Source organism: Erpetoichthys calabaricus, chromosome 1 (assembly GCF_900747795.2).
Source record: "Erpetoichthys calabaricus chromosome 1, fErpCal1.3, whole genome shotgun sequence".
In the NCBI taxonomy this organism is placed as follows: Eukaryota; Metazoa; Chordata; class Cladistia; order Polypteriformes; family Polypteridae; genus Erpetoichthys; species Erpetoichthys calabaricus.
Window position 1 is genome coordinate 242,974,340 of NC_041394.2, and position 17,027 is coordinate 242,991,366.

General features: G+C 38.5%; 1 protein-coding gene across 8 annotated transcripts in view; it reads right to left on the minus strand.

The window, feature by feature from the left end:
* The window catches only part of LOC114660491 (coiled-coil domain-containing protein 136), a 224,678-nt gene that overhangs the window by 105,779 nt on the left and 101,872 nt on the right, over nt 1–17,027 (minus strand). For all 8 annotated transcript variants that reach the window (XR_007935690.1, XM_051931352.1, XM_028813245.2 and 5 more), the window contains exon 3: nt 13,765–13,839. Coding sequence is in view for 7 of the 8 variants with exons in the window: in XM_051931352.1 (XP_051787312.1) it covers nt 13,765–13,839 (75 nt within the window). In the remaining variant the exon portion in view is untranslated. The remainder of the gene's footprint in view (nt 1–13,764; nt 13,840–17,027) is intronic.

A 17,027-nucleotide genomic window follows, 5' to 3' on the forward strand; every position in this document is an offset into this window, starting at 1 on the left:
GTACAGTTTATATCTCCAGACTACAAAAAGGACATAGCAGCATTGGAAAAAGTCCAGAGAAGAGTGAGTCGGTTTACAGGTCTACAGATGATAAATTATGAGGAATGATTAAAAGAACTGAGCCTTTTCAGTTTAAGCAAAAGAAGATTATAAGGAGACAAGATTGAAGTGTTTAAAATTATGAAGGGAATTAGTACAGTGGATAGAGACTGTTATTTTAAAATGAGTTTCACAACAATACAGGAACACAGTTGGAAACTTGTTAAGGATAAATTTTGCACAAATATTAGGAGGTTTTTCTTTACACAAAGAACGATAGACACTTGGAATATGCTACCAAGTAGTGTGGTAGACGGTAAGACTTTAGGGACTTTTAAAACTAGACTTGATGTTATTTTGGAAGAATTAAGTGGATAGGACTGTTGAGCGTTGCTGGGCTGAATGGCCTGTTCTTGTCTATATTGTTCTAATGTGACACAGAGGTGTGTAGTATGGTATACATGGACACCACACATTTAACCATAATTGACTTGTTCACAATGTTTTCAACTGGTGTCGTTTTTCCAATGTTTGGCATTGTTACTCAGTATATACAATAACTTTTTTCTTCACACCGCTCCAGGTTCTGTTCACTCTCTCAAATGCTATGATGTAAACTCACTAGTAATTGGGTCTAAAGCCCTACCCTAAGCCAAAAATGCTTTGACTTCAATGTAGAATTAGCTATTGAAAAAAATTACAAGGACCAATTGTGTTTACAGCATCAAGGACATCAAAGTGATTATGCATACTTAAGTGACCACAAAACAATCCATCCATCCATCCATTATCCAACCCGCTATATCCTAACTACAGGGTCACGGGGGTCTGCTGGAGCCAATCCCAGCCAACACAGGGCACAAGGCAGGAAACAAACCCCGGGCAGGGTGCACACACACACCAAGCACACACTAGGGACAATTTAGAATCACCAGTCCACCTAACCTGCATGTCTTTGAACTGTGGGAGGAAACCGGAGTGCCCGGAGGAAACCCACGCAGACACGGGGAGAACATGCAAACTCCACGCAGGGAGGACCCGGGAAGTGAACCCGGGTCTCCTAACTGCGAGGCAGCAGCACTATCCACTGCACCACCATGCCGCCCCCACAAAACAATGTGCTTAGAAAATATAGAAAAGGTGACAAATTTAGTATTTGTACAGGCAATACAGTAAGCAATGTAGACCTGAGCCAAGTAAGGTTAATCTTGAATACAAAAAATAGTCTATAGCAATAGTAAAAGAACTGGGTGTTTAGTATGGATGTCTTGATGCCTCCGCCTGTCACCCAAACAAGAAAAAATATCAGCAAAATACTGCATATTTTGAGTACTGAACAGAGAATAACACTAATAAAAGCAGTAAAAATATTACTGAAACAATATTTTGCTCTCACGAGTCTGCCAAAACAAGTATTCTTGTCACTGTGAGCCAAGTAGGGTGACTTTTCTACTTGCTTACATTCAAAGCCAAAAAAAGAAGTCCTCACTCCATCCTTTGCACTTTTGCTGAATCTTTGCTGAAGCAAAATTTTCCTCCCAGTGAGCTGTCTGTGCAATTCATTTCAAGAATCTCTTCCGTGCAGGGACTGTTCATTGCACCCTCCTCTGAGATTGCAGAATTACTTAAATGCCTTATTTGGGGATGTTGAGAAAGGTTCAGTACAGTGATTTGGTGAGGCATCTTGGTGGCTTCGATTTTTATTGCAATCTCATCAGGGAAATCTATTTAAACGATAAAGGTACCCAGGAAATTCTTCAGCTGGCCTTTTATGTAACACAGTTTGTACAGTTTTCTATGGCAAATGCTTTGTGGAAATCCCTTGAACAGTTCTCTTAAGAGCTTCATTGATGGCACAACATTGACACAGGGAAAAAGGCATTTAACCCGTCTGGAAGCGTTTTCCTGTGATAATTCTGCATGCTATTCCATGTTTAAATATGGCTCTCTACTGAAAAAAAATATCATGTATGGATATTTTGTTGAGTTGTGAAACATATGTTGTGGTTGTTCTAATAGCATGATGCCTGCTTTGCCAATTGTGATAACAATCTTAACAAGATAACAATGTATAAGAGAGAGAAACAGTACTCAGTACATTCGATAGAGTGTGTTGTAAAGTGGATGTAAAGTCTGTTTTCTTACTTATCTGCTTTAGTGAGGTAAAACAGTGAATGTGTCTGAAAACAATCAGAAATTGAATTTTTTTTAGTGGGTAGGTTCCATAAACAAACCTCTACTGTCAATTACAATTAATGTCCTACAGTAGCTTTAGTGATATAGACAAATTTTACTGACTATTGTAATGCTTTACTTTCAGAGAGTTCTCTTTCCACCTTCCATTACAAGATAATCTTGGAACACATACCACATCTGGACAGTGTGTTGGGAGTGAGCTTAGTTGGAAAATAATATTGATTAATAAATGTTATTAAATTTTTTTAAATTTGCAAAAATTTGACAGTATGCCACATACATTAGAATGCACATATGCATCATGTACATACAATACCTAAACAAAACTAGAATATGGGCCTACAGAGTCATTTAAGTCCAATGTTAAACATAAAAAACAATTAAACAAAACAGATCAACACATAGTATGCAACCACTAACCATAAACAGTACAATTTCACATCAAAGCAAGAATAAGTCAGTAATGTTAATGACATTATCATTGGCATCTGTGCTATAATTTACAAAATTACAATCGAAAAAACCTTTGTTAACTACATTATCTCAGCCCTTAAAATAAGAAGCAGACATGTGAGAGCAGCCACAAAGAGGTGGAAAGAATTACAGAATTCAGTAGTTGAGACTGGAGAAAATCAAGAGCTTTGCATAGTACTGGCCCATGTTGACTGTGAGGTTGGCACAAAAGAAGTTATTATTCAAAAACAACCACGTGAAAGCATATCTGGAGTTGTTCAAAAAGCATGAGAGTGACCTATTTGTGATGTGGGAGAAGGTTTTGTTGAGGCCAAGATAGAATCTTATGGCCAAAGTTCAAAGAGATAAATGAAGCATAAACATGATGCTACCCACACTTCAAAAAAACACTTAACCTACAGTAAAGTATGATACCAGTAACATTATGGGGCGCAGTTGCTATTCATCATCAAGGAATAGACATCTGCTTAAAATAAAAGGAGAAATTGATGGTGGAAAATATAATCAAATACTTCAAGAGAACCTGTTTCCGCCTGCTAAAAAGTGAAGCTTGGGCAAAAGTTCATCTTTCAGTAGAACAATGATCCCAAATGCAAGGAAAAAGTAATCTTGGATTGGTCCAAGGACAAAAACGTTAACCTCTATTAAAAGGCAAGTTAAAGTCCTGACCTCAATCCAACTGAGATTGTGTGGTACTTTTAAAAAATTGTGGTGTATAAGTATTGTATGATATACATTATAAATGTATATACAGTAATCCCTCCTCCATCACGGGGGTTGCGTTCCAGACCCATCCCTCAGAAACCCGCGAAGCAGCGAAAAATCCGCGATATATATTTAAATATGCTTACATATAAAATCCGCGATGGAGTGAAGCCGCGAAAGGCGAAGCGCGATATAGCGAGGGATCACTGTAAATAAAATGTTGAAAATTAAAAAGTGCATTGTTTGCTTGTTTAATGTCATAGATATGATTTGGAGACTTTATGAACATGTTAATGATGCATGTGCCTAATGCACATATGTACACTTGAATATGCAGTACATGGTGACAGTATTTAATGTGTATGTTATAAATTACCCACAAATTATTAACAATATATTTAATTTTGAATTCAGCAATTAAAAAAAAATCCTGATAGACTCCTCAATCATAACCTTTAAATCACCCCTAACTGAGTGGCGTTCTAATATTTTTTTCCTCAGTTTAATAGTGGCAGATACATTTCAGTATAAAATAGATTTTCTTAAAATATTTTAAGCATTTACCCATTGAACTTCGACTTTTGCCCCATATAAGTGACAACACCACCTCTTTCTGATCCCAATGCAAACAAATAAGTTTTATCTTAAAATCACCACCATCACATGACAAACTGCACACTATTCATTAAGCCAATACAATTTATATAATAATACAATGAGAAGTGAAGCAAATGACACCATTTATTGGCCAACTGAACAGATTACAATATGCAAGCTTTTGAGGCAGCTCAGGAAACGTCTTCAGGCAAGATGTAATACAGAAATTGGAATTCCCTGTGTTTATATAGACACTAGGACAGATACAACATTGGAAAACCTTTAAGTGAGACATCTTAGATGTAAAAAATTAATAGACCCCACCAGGCTAAGATTCATTAAGCAAGAGAGGAGAACAATGTATAATCAAGATCTTTTGATAAGATAACTGTCCAACAAAGTCTTTTGAAAATTTTGATGAGTTTTCCATACAATGTGGACCTGTAGTCAGGTTGCCTGGGTCAGTCCGAGAGATGTAAACAGTTCTCATATCTGACCATAAAACTCTTTTGTCTCTATTAAACCATGTTGTAATGTGTTAGATTTTAGCATAAGTTTAACTTCCCATTCTTTTCTCTCTTGTCGTGTTTTGAAGTTGCCCATAAGTACTGTGACTTTAAAGTCCTTCTCACAGTGTCTATGGCTGTTGAAGTGACCTCCTACAGGAACATTCCTATTGTCATGCTTACTGTGGAACCTGTGTAAATTCATTCTTTGGTGGAGTGTTTGTCCAGTTTCTCCCACATAGAGGGCAGTGTTGGGACATTTCATACAGAGAATTAGGTAGACCACATTAGATGATACGCAGGAAAATGATCCCTTTATGTGATGTTCTTGCTAGCAGTGTGGTAACTACATGATCTGATCATAAATGTAAGGACACATTTTGCATCTTTTCTGTAGGCAAGGAAATGTACCATTATCTGCTGGTTCACCCAGTTCTTGTTGGCTTTGTTTTTATATTCCAGAAGGTTGTCTCTGGGTATGGCAGTAGCTCTTCTTATTTGAGTGTCTGTTGTTTTGGGAGTATGACCTTATCTGATGAAATCTTGTCTAAGCTCCTACAGTTGTTTATCCCAGTCTGTTGGGTCTGAGCAAATACAGTATAGTTGTAACATATTACTTGGCTGAAAATGATAGAGCACCTTATACTCTTGGGGTGGAACTATCACTTCTTTTTTGAATTTTAAATAAGATTAATATATTTATATTCATCCATCAACAGCTTCTGATTGTACATAACTCGATATTCACAGCTTAAATAATAAAAATAAACAAATTCATATATTATATATCTCTCTATTATATAAAAAAATTCTTTGAAGAGACAAGACTTTTTGGAGACAAGACTTTCTGGAAAAGATTTTTCAAATCCTGTGAGACGAGACTTTTGCCTTGAGATTTTTTCAAGTCATGCCCTCTTCTCAACCATATACAACCACGCACACGGTACTCTCACCTCATTTTTGTGAATGCTTTTGACAGACACAGTTCCTGCTCTCTCAGCTCTTATAAATTTTAACGTTTTCCTCACTTTAAGTTCCCAATTAAAGAAGACGTGTTATGTCCAAATCTTATTGAAGAATTTCATCACAAAGTATTATCAACAGAAAAAAATGAGTACACGGGCAATCCTAGCACTGTTGAAGTTGATACAACGATGAAGTCAAATGAATTAATGGCAAAAATGTCGATCAGTTACATGGCAAATTGTTTAAATGCGTATCAATAGACTATGCTGAAACAGTTGGTGGTGATAATGCTTAAGTTGAAAACATCAACTTACAATATCTCGAAGAATGTCTACAACCATTAACACCGCACAAATTACTTTAGAAAGAAGGATGTATCCAAGAAAGGTAATGTAGTACATCTTCTGGGGGTAACATTAATCAACAAAGGAAATAAAAGACAAAGAGTAGAAGACAAAGTAGAATGTCATTAAAGGAGTTCAGAAATGTTGCTGTGATACACATGCAGAGCACGTTAGACATTATTAAAGTAGTAGAAATCAAAAGTCTCAAAAAAATGATAGTAAAGATTGCATTAGCACTAACAAGCGGAAACTATTACTCAGGGAAATAATGGAACAGAAAAAAGAGATTGAATATATGGACATAGGTAATATAACAGTAATAATAATTATTGTTATGTAGATATTGTTCGGCTTTAAATTTTAAGTCAGAGACATGTAGATCATCTAATTTGTGTTGCCATCAGGGAAAAGTAGTGTTTTTTCCCAATGAGGAAGCTAATCCGCGAGAATTAAAAGATTTGTTGTTTGGTGAAACTGAAATCCACAAACACTACAAGCAAAATATCCGAATCTACAATAATCTGTTTGCATGCACATCATTCAATGCTCAAAACGTAGATTTACATGATTCTGGACCATATGCAATGAGAATCTGTGGTCCCGCAACAATTAAAGTTACTACAAGTCAGTCAGTCAGTCATTATCCAACCCGCTATATCCTAACACAGGGTCACGGGGGTCTGCTGGATCCAATCCCATCCAGCACAGGGGGCAAGGCAGGAATAAACCCCGGGCAGTTCGCCAGCCCATCGCAGGGCACACATACACACACACACTTGGGACAATTTAGGATCGCCAATACACCTAACCTGCATGTCTTTGGACTGTGGGAGGAAACTGGAGCACCCGGAGGAAACCCACGCAGACACGGGAAGAACATGCAAACTCCATGCAGGGAGGACCCGAGAAGCGAACCCAGGTCTCCTTACTGTGAGGCAGTACCGTGCCGACCGCTACTACAAGTTTATTTAAAAAAAAACACAATTCGGTCAGGTTTATATTTATGATCACGGAGCAGCGATGCAAAATAGAATTGAAAGAGTTAAACGATCAGACATATTAGAAATTCTACAGCCAATAATGGGTACAAATCCATACGTCCAAAAGTATCGCACTTTACACAGAATTTATCTGCAAAACCCATACATGCACTTATTGATTAATTTCAAAATAAATTATTACCTCCTGATGATGTAGATTGTTTTGTCTGTGCTGAAATTCCAAACAGAGAAACCTATCCTGAATTATGGCACAAAGTCATTAAACACATGTCTCACTGACCTCATTTAAAAGATTCAGTATGTTGGGACTCAAAAGAAAAAAAGTGTTTAAAGAAATTTCCGAAAGCTTTCATTAATTCAACAGATATGCCTAAGGCTGGCTTTCCTGATTATCAACGCAGAAATAATGGTCACGAACAACACACTTATCATGGAAAGAAAGTTGTTAAAATTATGATGATCGATAATTCAATGATTGTACCGTATTTGCTCAGACGATTCAATGGTCATATTAATGTTGAGTATTGTGCATCGGTTATGAGCATTAAGTACATCTACAAGTACATTCATAAATGGCACAATAGACTTTGCATGAATGTATCCAAAGAACACTCTCAGGACGAAGTTCAAGCATATTTAGATACTTGGTATGTCAATGCAATGGAAAGCGGGTGGCATTTAATGAAATTACCAATGTACGGTCGAAGTCATTCTGTTGAATTATTACCAATTCATTTACCAGGTCAGAATATGATCCAATTTAAAGAAGGCAAAGAAGCACAAGCTTTACAGGTAGCGAAAAAAAAAATTAGCTTATTTTGAACTTAATAAAAATGACATAAATGCAAAAGTACTGTATATACGTTTTCTTTCAATTTATAATGTTTGACTATTTTTTACTATGGTTAATTACTTGCTGTAATATAAAATAGTTAGTTTAATTATGCATATGTAACAGTTCTCATGAAAATAACAATCTGTTTAAATTCGCTTACATTCGCTTACCCATACCTGACTGGCAGAGCCATGAAGTGGCTGGGCTGGGGGCTGGTGAGCGAAGCAAGCAGGGGACAGAGCCCCCTAGTCTATATGTATGTATACGTCAATGTATGTGTGTGTGTATGTATGTATGTTCCAGCATGACTTCCGAATGGCTGCAGAGATTTCATCAAACTGGGCACACATGTTTCTCATTGGTTGTGCAGGAGAGCGCAGCACGTCTGCAGACCAGTTACAACAGGTCTGGATTGGTTTCGTGTGTAGTATTGTTTTAATTACCATTTGAGTTAGACATGTGCATAGTCATTCACCACAATCTTGCAGTTTGTAAAACGTGCTAACATCAAGTTAATGTGCAAATTAGGGAAATCAGCTTCAGATACACTAGTGGTTCACGGGCAATCCTAGCACCGTTGAGATACACTCTGCAGCAAGTGGTGCATTGCCGCTATAATACGAGTTCCCAATTTCGGGAACTTTTTGACTGCCCCTCATGTGTATATATATATATAACATATATATATATGTATATATATATAACTTCTAACATCCGGCGCCGCCGAGAGTGGCAGCCTTTTCAGCAGCTCCGTGTAGGATTATATGTGTATGTGTATTTTTCTACTTTTATTTTTCTATTTTTATTTATTGATCACTCCAACCACTTTATTTTATGTGGATTTGTTCACTGGACACACTTACTTTTACAACATGGGCATAGATTTTTACACGCCGAGAATCGCCTATTCAAGTACTCAACTTCGAGCGCTGAGAACAAATGCCAGTGCCGGTGTGGTTCCCTATTTACCTGATGAGGTAAGAAGGCGGTATCGTGGCAGCAGAGCCGGCACTAAGCTAAAAATGAAGCGGCTTGCGAGAAAGTGGCGTTTTAAGCCTTCGGTGCCTTCTGTTATTCTGGAGAATGTGAACTCAATCTCAAATAAGATCGACGAACTGGCTGCGCTGGTGAAAAATGTCAGAACCTACAGAGAATGCAGTTTGTTGTGTTTCTGCGAAACGTGGCTAACTAACACCATCCCAGATGCTAATGTGGAGCTACCCGGGTTTAGCACAGTTAGAGCGGACAGAGACGCAAGTACCTGTGGGGAGCACAAAGGAGGAGGACTCGCTCTCTATGTTAATACACGGTGGTGTAACTCTGGACATGTTAAAGTCAAAATCTCCACTTGCTGCAGGGACATCGAACTGTTGGCCGTAAGTCTGCGTCCCTATTACTTGCCCAGAGAGTTTGGACACGTCATTGTTGTCATCGTGTATATTCCTCCTCGGGCGGACGTGGAGATAGCGAGTGACATCACTCCATTCTGCTGTTGCTAAGTTACAAACACAGCACCCCGAGGCACTTGTGCTAATCGCTGGAGACTTTAACCATGTGACGCTGGACAAAACATTACCTGCATTCTCCCAGTATGTGGACTGTAACACACGGGGAAATAAGACTATTGATTTACTGTATGCAAACGTTAAAGACGCATACAGTGCCACCCCGCTGCCTGCGCTTTGGAAAGGAGATCATAACCTGGTACTGCTTCAGCCTCACTACAAACCAAAAGTGAGAGTCCAACCTGTAACCACACGATCATTCAGGAAGTGGACCCCGGAGGCTGAGAATGCTCTGAGACAATGTTTTGGAACTACAGACAGGGATATCCTGCAGGGATCACATAGTGAGAACATTGAGGAGGTTGTTGACTGCACTACTGACTACATCAACTTCTGTATGGACACTGTAGTTCCAGTAAGAACTGTACGCTGCTATGCTAACAACAAGCCATGGATTACAAGTGACATCAAGGGCCTTTTGAACCAGAAGAAAAGGGCCTTTAAAGACGGTGATCAGCATGAGCTCAAGCGCGTGCAGAAGGAACTCCGAGTCCAGCTCAGGGCGGCGAAGGAGCAGTACAGGAGAAAGCTGGAGCAGAAGTTGCAGAACAACAGCATGAAGGAAGTGTGGGATGGGATGAAGATCATCACTGGATGCAGCTCGAAGCGGGGTACCACCATCGAGAGAGACGTGAAGAGAGCAAACCAAATGAACATCTTCTTTAACAGGTTTGACCACCCTAACCCACTCTCACCTCGGAGTACTGCACTCTCTACACATCCTTCTGCTGATACCAACATAGGAGAGACATCCCCACCCACAATTACAGCAGCGCAAGTGAGCAGAGAGCTGAGGAAACTTCGTGCCAGCAAAGCAGCAGGTCCAGATGGAGTATCGCCACGACTGCTGAAGGTCTGTGCATCAGAGCTGGGGGGCCCTCTACAGCGCATCTTCAACCTGAGCCTGGAACAGGGGAAAGTCCCGAGGCTTTGGAAAACATCTTGCATCACCCCAGTCCCAAAGGTATCACGTCCTGGTGAGCTGAATGACTTCCGGCCTGTCGCTCTAACATCACATGTGATGAAGACCATGGAGCGGCTGCTGCTTCACCACCTGAGGCCACAGGTCCAACATGCCCTCGACCCTCTGCAGTTCGCATACCAGGAGAAGGTGGGAGCGGAAGATGCCATCATCTATATGCTACATCGATCCCTCTCCCACTTGGACAGAGGCAGTGGCGCTGTAAGAATTATGTTTCTAGACTTCTCTAGCGCCTTCAACACCATCCAACCTCTGCTCCTTAGGGACAAGCTGACAGAGATGGGAGTAGATTCATACCTGGTGGCATGGATCGTGGACTATCTTACAAACAGACCTCAGTATGTGCGTCTCGGGAATTGCAGATCTGACATTATGGTCAGCAACACAGGAGCGCCGCAGGGGACTGTACTTTCTCCGGTCCTGTTCAGCCTATATACATCGGACTTCCAATATAACTCGGAGTCCTGCCACGTGCAAAAGTTTGCTGACGACACTGCTATCGTGGGCTGCATCAGGAGTGGGCAGGAGGAGGAGTATAGAAACCTCATCAAGGACTTTGTTAAATGGTGCGACTTAAACCACCTACAACTGAACACCAGCAAAACCAAGGAACTGGTGGTGGATTTTAGGAGACCCAGGCCCCTCATGGACCCCGTGATCATCAGAGGTGACTGTGTGCAGAGGATGCAGACCTATAAATACCTGGGAGTGCAGCTGGACGATAAATTGGAATGGACTGCCAATACTGATTCTCTGTGCAAGAAAAGACAGAGCCGCCTGTACTTCCTTAGAAGACTGGCATCCTTCAACATCTGCAGTAAGATGCTGCAGATGTTCTATCAGATGGTTGTGGCGAGTGCCCTCTTCTACGCAGTGGTGTGCTGGGGAGGCAGCATTAAGAAGAAGGATGCCTCACACCTGGACAAACTGGTGAGGAAGGCAGGCTCTATTGTTGGCATAGAGCTGGATGGTTTGACATCCGTAGCAGAGCAACGGGCACTCAACAGGCTCCTATCAATTATGGAGAATCCACTACATCCATTAAACAGTGTCATCTCCAGACAGAGGAGCAGTTTCAGCGACAGACTGCTGTCACTGTCCTGCTCCACTGACAGACTGAGAAGATCATTCCTCCCCCAAACTATGCGACTCTTCAATTCCACCAGAGAGGGTAAACGTTGAACATTATTCAAGTTATTGTCTGTTTTTTACCTGCATTTTTTTTTTTATTACTCTTTAATTTAATATTTTTTGCTGCTGGAGTATGTGGATTTCCCCCTGGGATTAATAAAGTATCTATCTATCTATCTATCTATCTATCTATCTATCTATCTATCTATCTATCTATCTATCTATCTATCTATCTATCTATCTATCTATCTATCTATCTATCTATCTATCTATCTATCTATATATATTTATATATATATATATGTGTATGTGTTTTTGTGTGTCCACATATACAGCATATCTAACATGATAAATGAAAAAGATTCTTGGAGTTCAGTGCTTAATATATAAGCAATCTTGAGATGAGTACAGTGACAGTGATACTCAAAGCTTTAATCCACATGGGCCCCATGTGACATTGGCATCTTAGCAATTGTTGCTGCACATTTTTAGTGGTGTGTTTGTCTTCACACTATATAACTAGCATGCACAAGAAGATAACAAACATCAAAAGGCTTCAGAACATGTCAGACAGTCACACTTGCAAGGTTTAGACCACAAGGCACAGTGGCCGTTGTCACCTGACAAATGTAGGATCCAAATTTTTAATTCCAGCCCTGTAATGTTTTTTTATGAATTTTTTCACATGTCACATTAAATTGATGTGTAATGCATTATCGTAGACTTGTGAGGTTGTAGTCTGTCTTGGAATGACCTTCTGCCCAGCACTGACTGTTGCCAGAATTGGCTGTGGCAACAATGAATTGGGTTAAGTGTTTCTGAATATAGATGGAAATGAACATTGGATGAATATTTTGGAAGACATAATGCCGAACTAACATTACCTGATATTTTTCAAGTACTAGTACAGGAAAAAGCAGTGTCCATGCTGAAAGAAATAGGAACTTTTCCATGTGATACATTTGTTATTATTCCTATATAGCATTCATTGAAGTGTTAATTGGATCTATGTACTGTAGAGCTGGAAACTTTCTAAAAAGAACAATTGAGTTTTATTCTATAATCAGAGAGATTTTGCATCTTGAAATCAACAAATTATTTTCACCTTTTCACATATTGTAAATTAACTTTGCATTGGAAACAGACAAACAAACATAATAAATGATTTGCTCATCTAGTTTCTGGGTCAGCCTTTTTGCTTGCATTCTATCACAGTACTCTCATATTTACAGTACACTCACTGTCGGCCAAGATTAGAGTATCTATAACACCAAATTTACACATCTTTGGAATGATGGAGGAACTGGAGTTGACTCAAGAAAATAATCAAAATGTGTGGGGAAACCACTGAGATCAGCTGAATATACCCCACTGATACTGCTAAGCCCCATTGTGAGGGATTGTGGGTGTGTATAATATATCAATGGGCTTCTTCCTACTTTGTGCCTTTCTTTTATGATCATGAATTCCTGTGCTTGAATAAGCCTGTTTAGAAAATGAAAGAACATAAATAGATAGATAGATAGATAGATAGATAGATAGATAGATAGATAGATAGATAGATAGATAGATAGATAGATAGATAGATAGATAGATAGATAGATAGATAGATAGATAGATAGATAGATAGATAGATAGATAGATAGATAGATAGATAGATAGATACTTTATTAATCCCAAGGGGAAATTCACATAGATAGATAGATAGATAGATAGATAGATAGATAGATAGATAGATAGATAGATAGATAGATAGATAGATAGATAGATAGATAGATAGATAGATAGATAGATAGATAGATAGATAGATAGATAGATAGATAGATAGATAGATAGATAGATAGATAGAAGTTACAAGGGACATGAAAAGGCCCATTGGGTGCTCTACTTGGAGAGACAAAACCCATACTGATGAAAGATGAACCACACTCCAGGATATACAATATATTGCACCCCTTAGGAAACAGGTTGTGGATCATATTTAAGGACTCTTGTCTTTTTAAATGACAGCCAGAGTGTAGGGTTGTGAAACTACTGACAGTTTTGAAAAGTGACATTTTCATAAGCTTCCAGAGAGCACTGTGGCCTGATGACCCTGAAATTTTCTAGGCATGTTCTTGAACCTGGAAGTAGTTTAGTTTTTTCAATGGCCTAGAATTAACCCTCTGTCCAGACATCTTAATGGTGTTGCTGTTAAAGCGAAAGCTTGAACAAATATTTTAATAACGGGTTTGTACGGGTCAAGAAATGTGAACATGACATCATAGAGACAGAGGAGGAGACTGAACAAGACAGAAAGAAAGAGTAATTTACATGGTTTTGTTTTAGCACATGGATATATTTATTTCTGTGATAATTTACTGTAAGAAAAAAGGCTTGGAAGTAACAGTGACACTTATTCATTTATGAAAAGCTTAAATTACCTTGCAGTCTCTGTATCTGCTTAGTGAAAGATTCTGCTTGCTGGGCACTTGCCATCCGCTCATCCTCCAATAAGCCTGTTCAGAAATTTTAAATAAACTGGGTTAGAATATATATTAGTGATTACATTGTTATTTTTAAGTAAATGTAGTTCTATACTATAAAAATAGTTCTATTTACAGAAATACATTACCAAACATGAAAGAATATACTATTTTACTGTGGACCATAGTGACACATACCATAGGAAATAGATATTAAGTGACTGAACAGATATCCTAGCTATTTATAATGTGTGAATACAACCTTGTAGATCTTCATAGTCATAGTTCAAACATGCACACACATCTATTCTAAGCATTTTAAAAGGGCATTTCTTTTCATAATAATTAAAATAAAATATTCAGTCATCCATTTTCTGAATCCACTTACTCCAGTTCAGAGTTGCGTTTAGCTGGAATACACCCCAGCATCATCAGACACAAGCTTGGCACCAGAGTAGCACACTTTCTGTATCTGTGTACTGAGTTTAACCTTCCAGTATCAGGAAGAAGCCATGAACAGGATACCAATCCTGCACAGAACACACTCACCCCATACCCAATTTAGAGTTTCCAATTCACCAAATGTGTAAGTTTTAGGAGGAAACTGGAATCCTCAGGTTGAAAATGAAAAAAGAAAAAAAAAAACAAAGCAGAACAACACAGACACAGTGAGGACATATAAACTTCACACAGACAGTGACCAGGCCAGCATTTCTGCTCAGGTCTCTATACAGAAGCAATATCAGTTTTGTCACCCACAACAAAACCTTCACAATAAAAGAACTGTAACTATTTTCTGGTTTAAATTTTTTATGATTAGTCAAAATCAATTTATTAAAAATAATCTTCTCCCTTTGAGCAAAAGTATATTTGTAGCATTGATAAGAACGTCTTTAAATTAATATATGATTTATCACTAGGACATGTGGCTATCTTTAAAAATAAAACATGAAAGATTTTCAACAACTAGAAATTGTATGAGTGTTCTCAAACAGGCGCTATATAAATAAAATGTGTTATTATTTTATTAGTGAGTGAACATAAAAGGTTACCAGTTAACCCTTGTTTAAAATATACTGAAATGAAATAAACACTTCTAATAAACTGCTAATGCGAGACTCAAGTTTAGTTTACAGTTGAGTGAGTAAGGGGTACTGAATTCCATATACCAAAAATAACTTGCTATTCATTACTTTGGGCTGAATGAATTATTTGGCAGCTCATTTCAATTTGGCTCATTGGCCCACATTCAAGGTCTTTAAGGCCTTCTCATGGACCACTTAAATCAGGATCATGTCATTGTTCTATTTTTATCTGCAAAATCACATGGTTGGATTAAGTAATATATATGAAATATACTACATGCCAAAATTAAAATGGAATTAAAAGAAGAACATTTCTCATTTTTAAATTTTAGAGATAAATAATGCTTGCAATAATATGATTAAAAAAATGTGTTAACTACAGGAGATATTTGCTGCCATTTTAGAATAGGCTCATTATAAGTGAGAAAGCATAATGAATTATAAATACAGTACAGCTCATATTTACAAGGTTACCAGACACAGAATAATAAAAGATGAGGTTTTATAATTATTTTCAACCTTGCAACAGCACCCCCTAGTGTCTGATTTGACCATTACTGTTAACTTTTTAACTTTGCCATTTTGGAAGCTGAAAACTCACTATGACATGATTTAGTGAATGTTCTGAATAAATTGAGTGTGCAGTTAAGCTTTACAAAACACACACACACACACAAATTACAGGATAATCCACAATATTATAAAATAATTTAGAACTGGATCCATTTACTGTAAAGAATATACAAATTCAACATTGAGCGGCCTGTTAGCATTCACTATTAGTCTTCAACATAACATACATAAAAACAATATAAGTAGTACATTTCGTTTTTTTAATAAAATTCCTTAATGAGATCTAGGAGTTGTGTCTTGGTTTATTTTAGAACATTATAATGGTTTAGGTTTAGGTTTATTTGTCATATATAGGTTAACACAGGGTCAACATACAATGAAATGTGTATAACAAGAAAAACAAGTCACTCAGCCAGAATCCAATAAAGCTAAAAAAATAAAAAAATTACAAGTTAAAAATAGACTAGCCATATAAAATAAAATGTGTAGGTTTTAAAAGAAGTTATAGAGCAATATGAGTTGAATGAGCAGCAAGTACAAATGACAGTTATTGCACAGATAATGTTTTATAAGTACAGATGCATATTCCATAAAGTGCAGATGCATGTTCCAGTCAATATTTAGAGTGTGTGCAGGCACAGTTTGTGTGTGAGTAGTGCAGTGTAGATGTAATGCAATGTAGGTGTAATGTAAGTGTATGTAAGTGTTCAGGTGTTGCTGTTGAGGAGTCGAATGGCCTGGTGGTAAAAACTGTTCTTAAGTCTTGTAGTCCGAGCAGCCAGACTCCTGTATTGTCTGCCAGACGGTAACAAGGAGAACAGCTGGTGTGATGGATGACTGTGGTCCTTTATGATGCTGCTTGTCTTACGCAAGCACCGGTGGAGGTAAATGTCTTCAATGGCAGGAAGACTCTTGCCCATGATGTGCTCTACTGCCTTCACCACTCTCTGTAGTGATTTCCGGCTGCTGGCAGAGCAGCTCCCATAACACACTCCTGTAAAAGTTTGAGGTGATGTTGGCATTCATGCCAAACTTCCTTAGCCTCCTCAGGAAGTAGAGCCACTGGCGAGCTTTCTTGACCACAGTGTCTATGTGAAGGGTCCACGAGAGATCCTCAGTGATGTTTACTCCGAGGAACTTGAAGCTGTTAACCCTTTCAACTTCTTCTCCGCCTTGCTGTTTCCGATAGTCCACGATCATCTCCTTGGTTTTGCTGACGTTAACAGACAAGTTGTTATCCAGGCACCAATTACTCAATGCCAGCACCTCCTCTCTGTAGGCCGTCTCATCGTTGTCAGTGATAAGGCCTATGATGGTTGTGTCGTCTGCAAACTTTATGATGGTGTTTGTGCCATGTTTTGCAACACAGTCGTGGGTGAACAAGGAATACAAGAAGGGGCTAAGCACACAGCCCTGCGGCGCTCCTGTGTTTAAAATGAGTGATGAGGACGTGTGTTTGCCGACTCTCACCACCTGGGGCCTGTTTGTGAGGATAGAGAAAATCCATCTGCAAATAGTCGTCCCAACCCAAGGTCGTCAAGCTTCAAAACGAGTTTTGAGGGG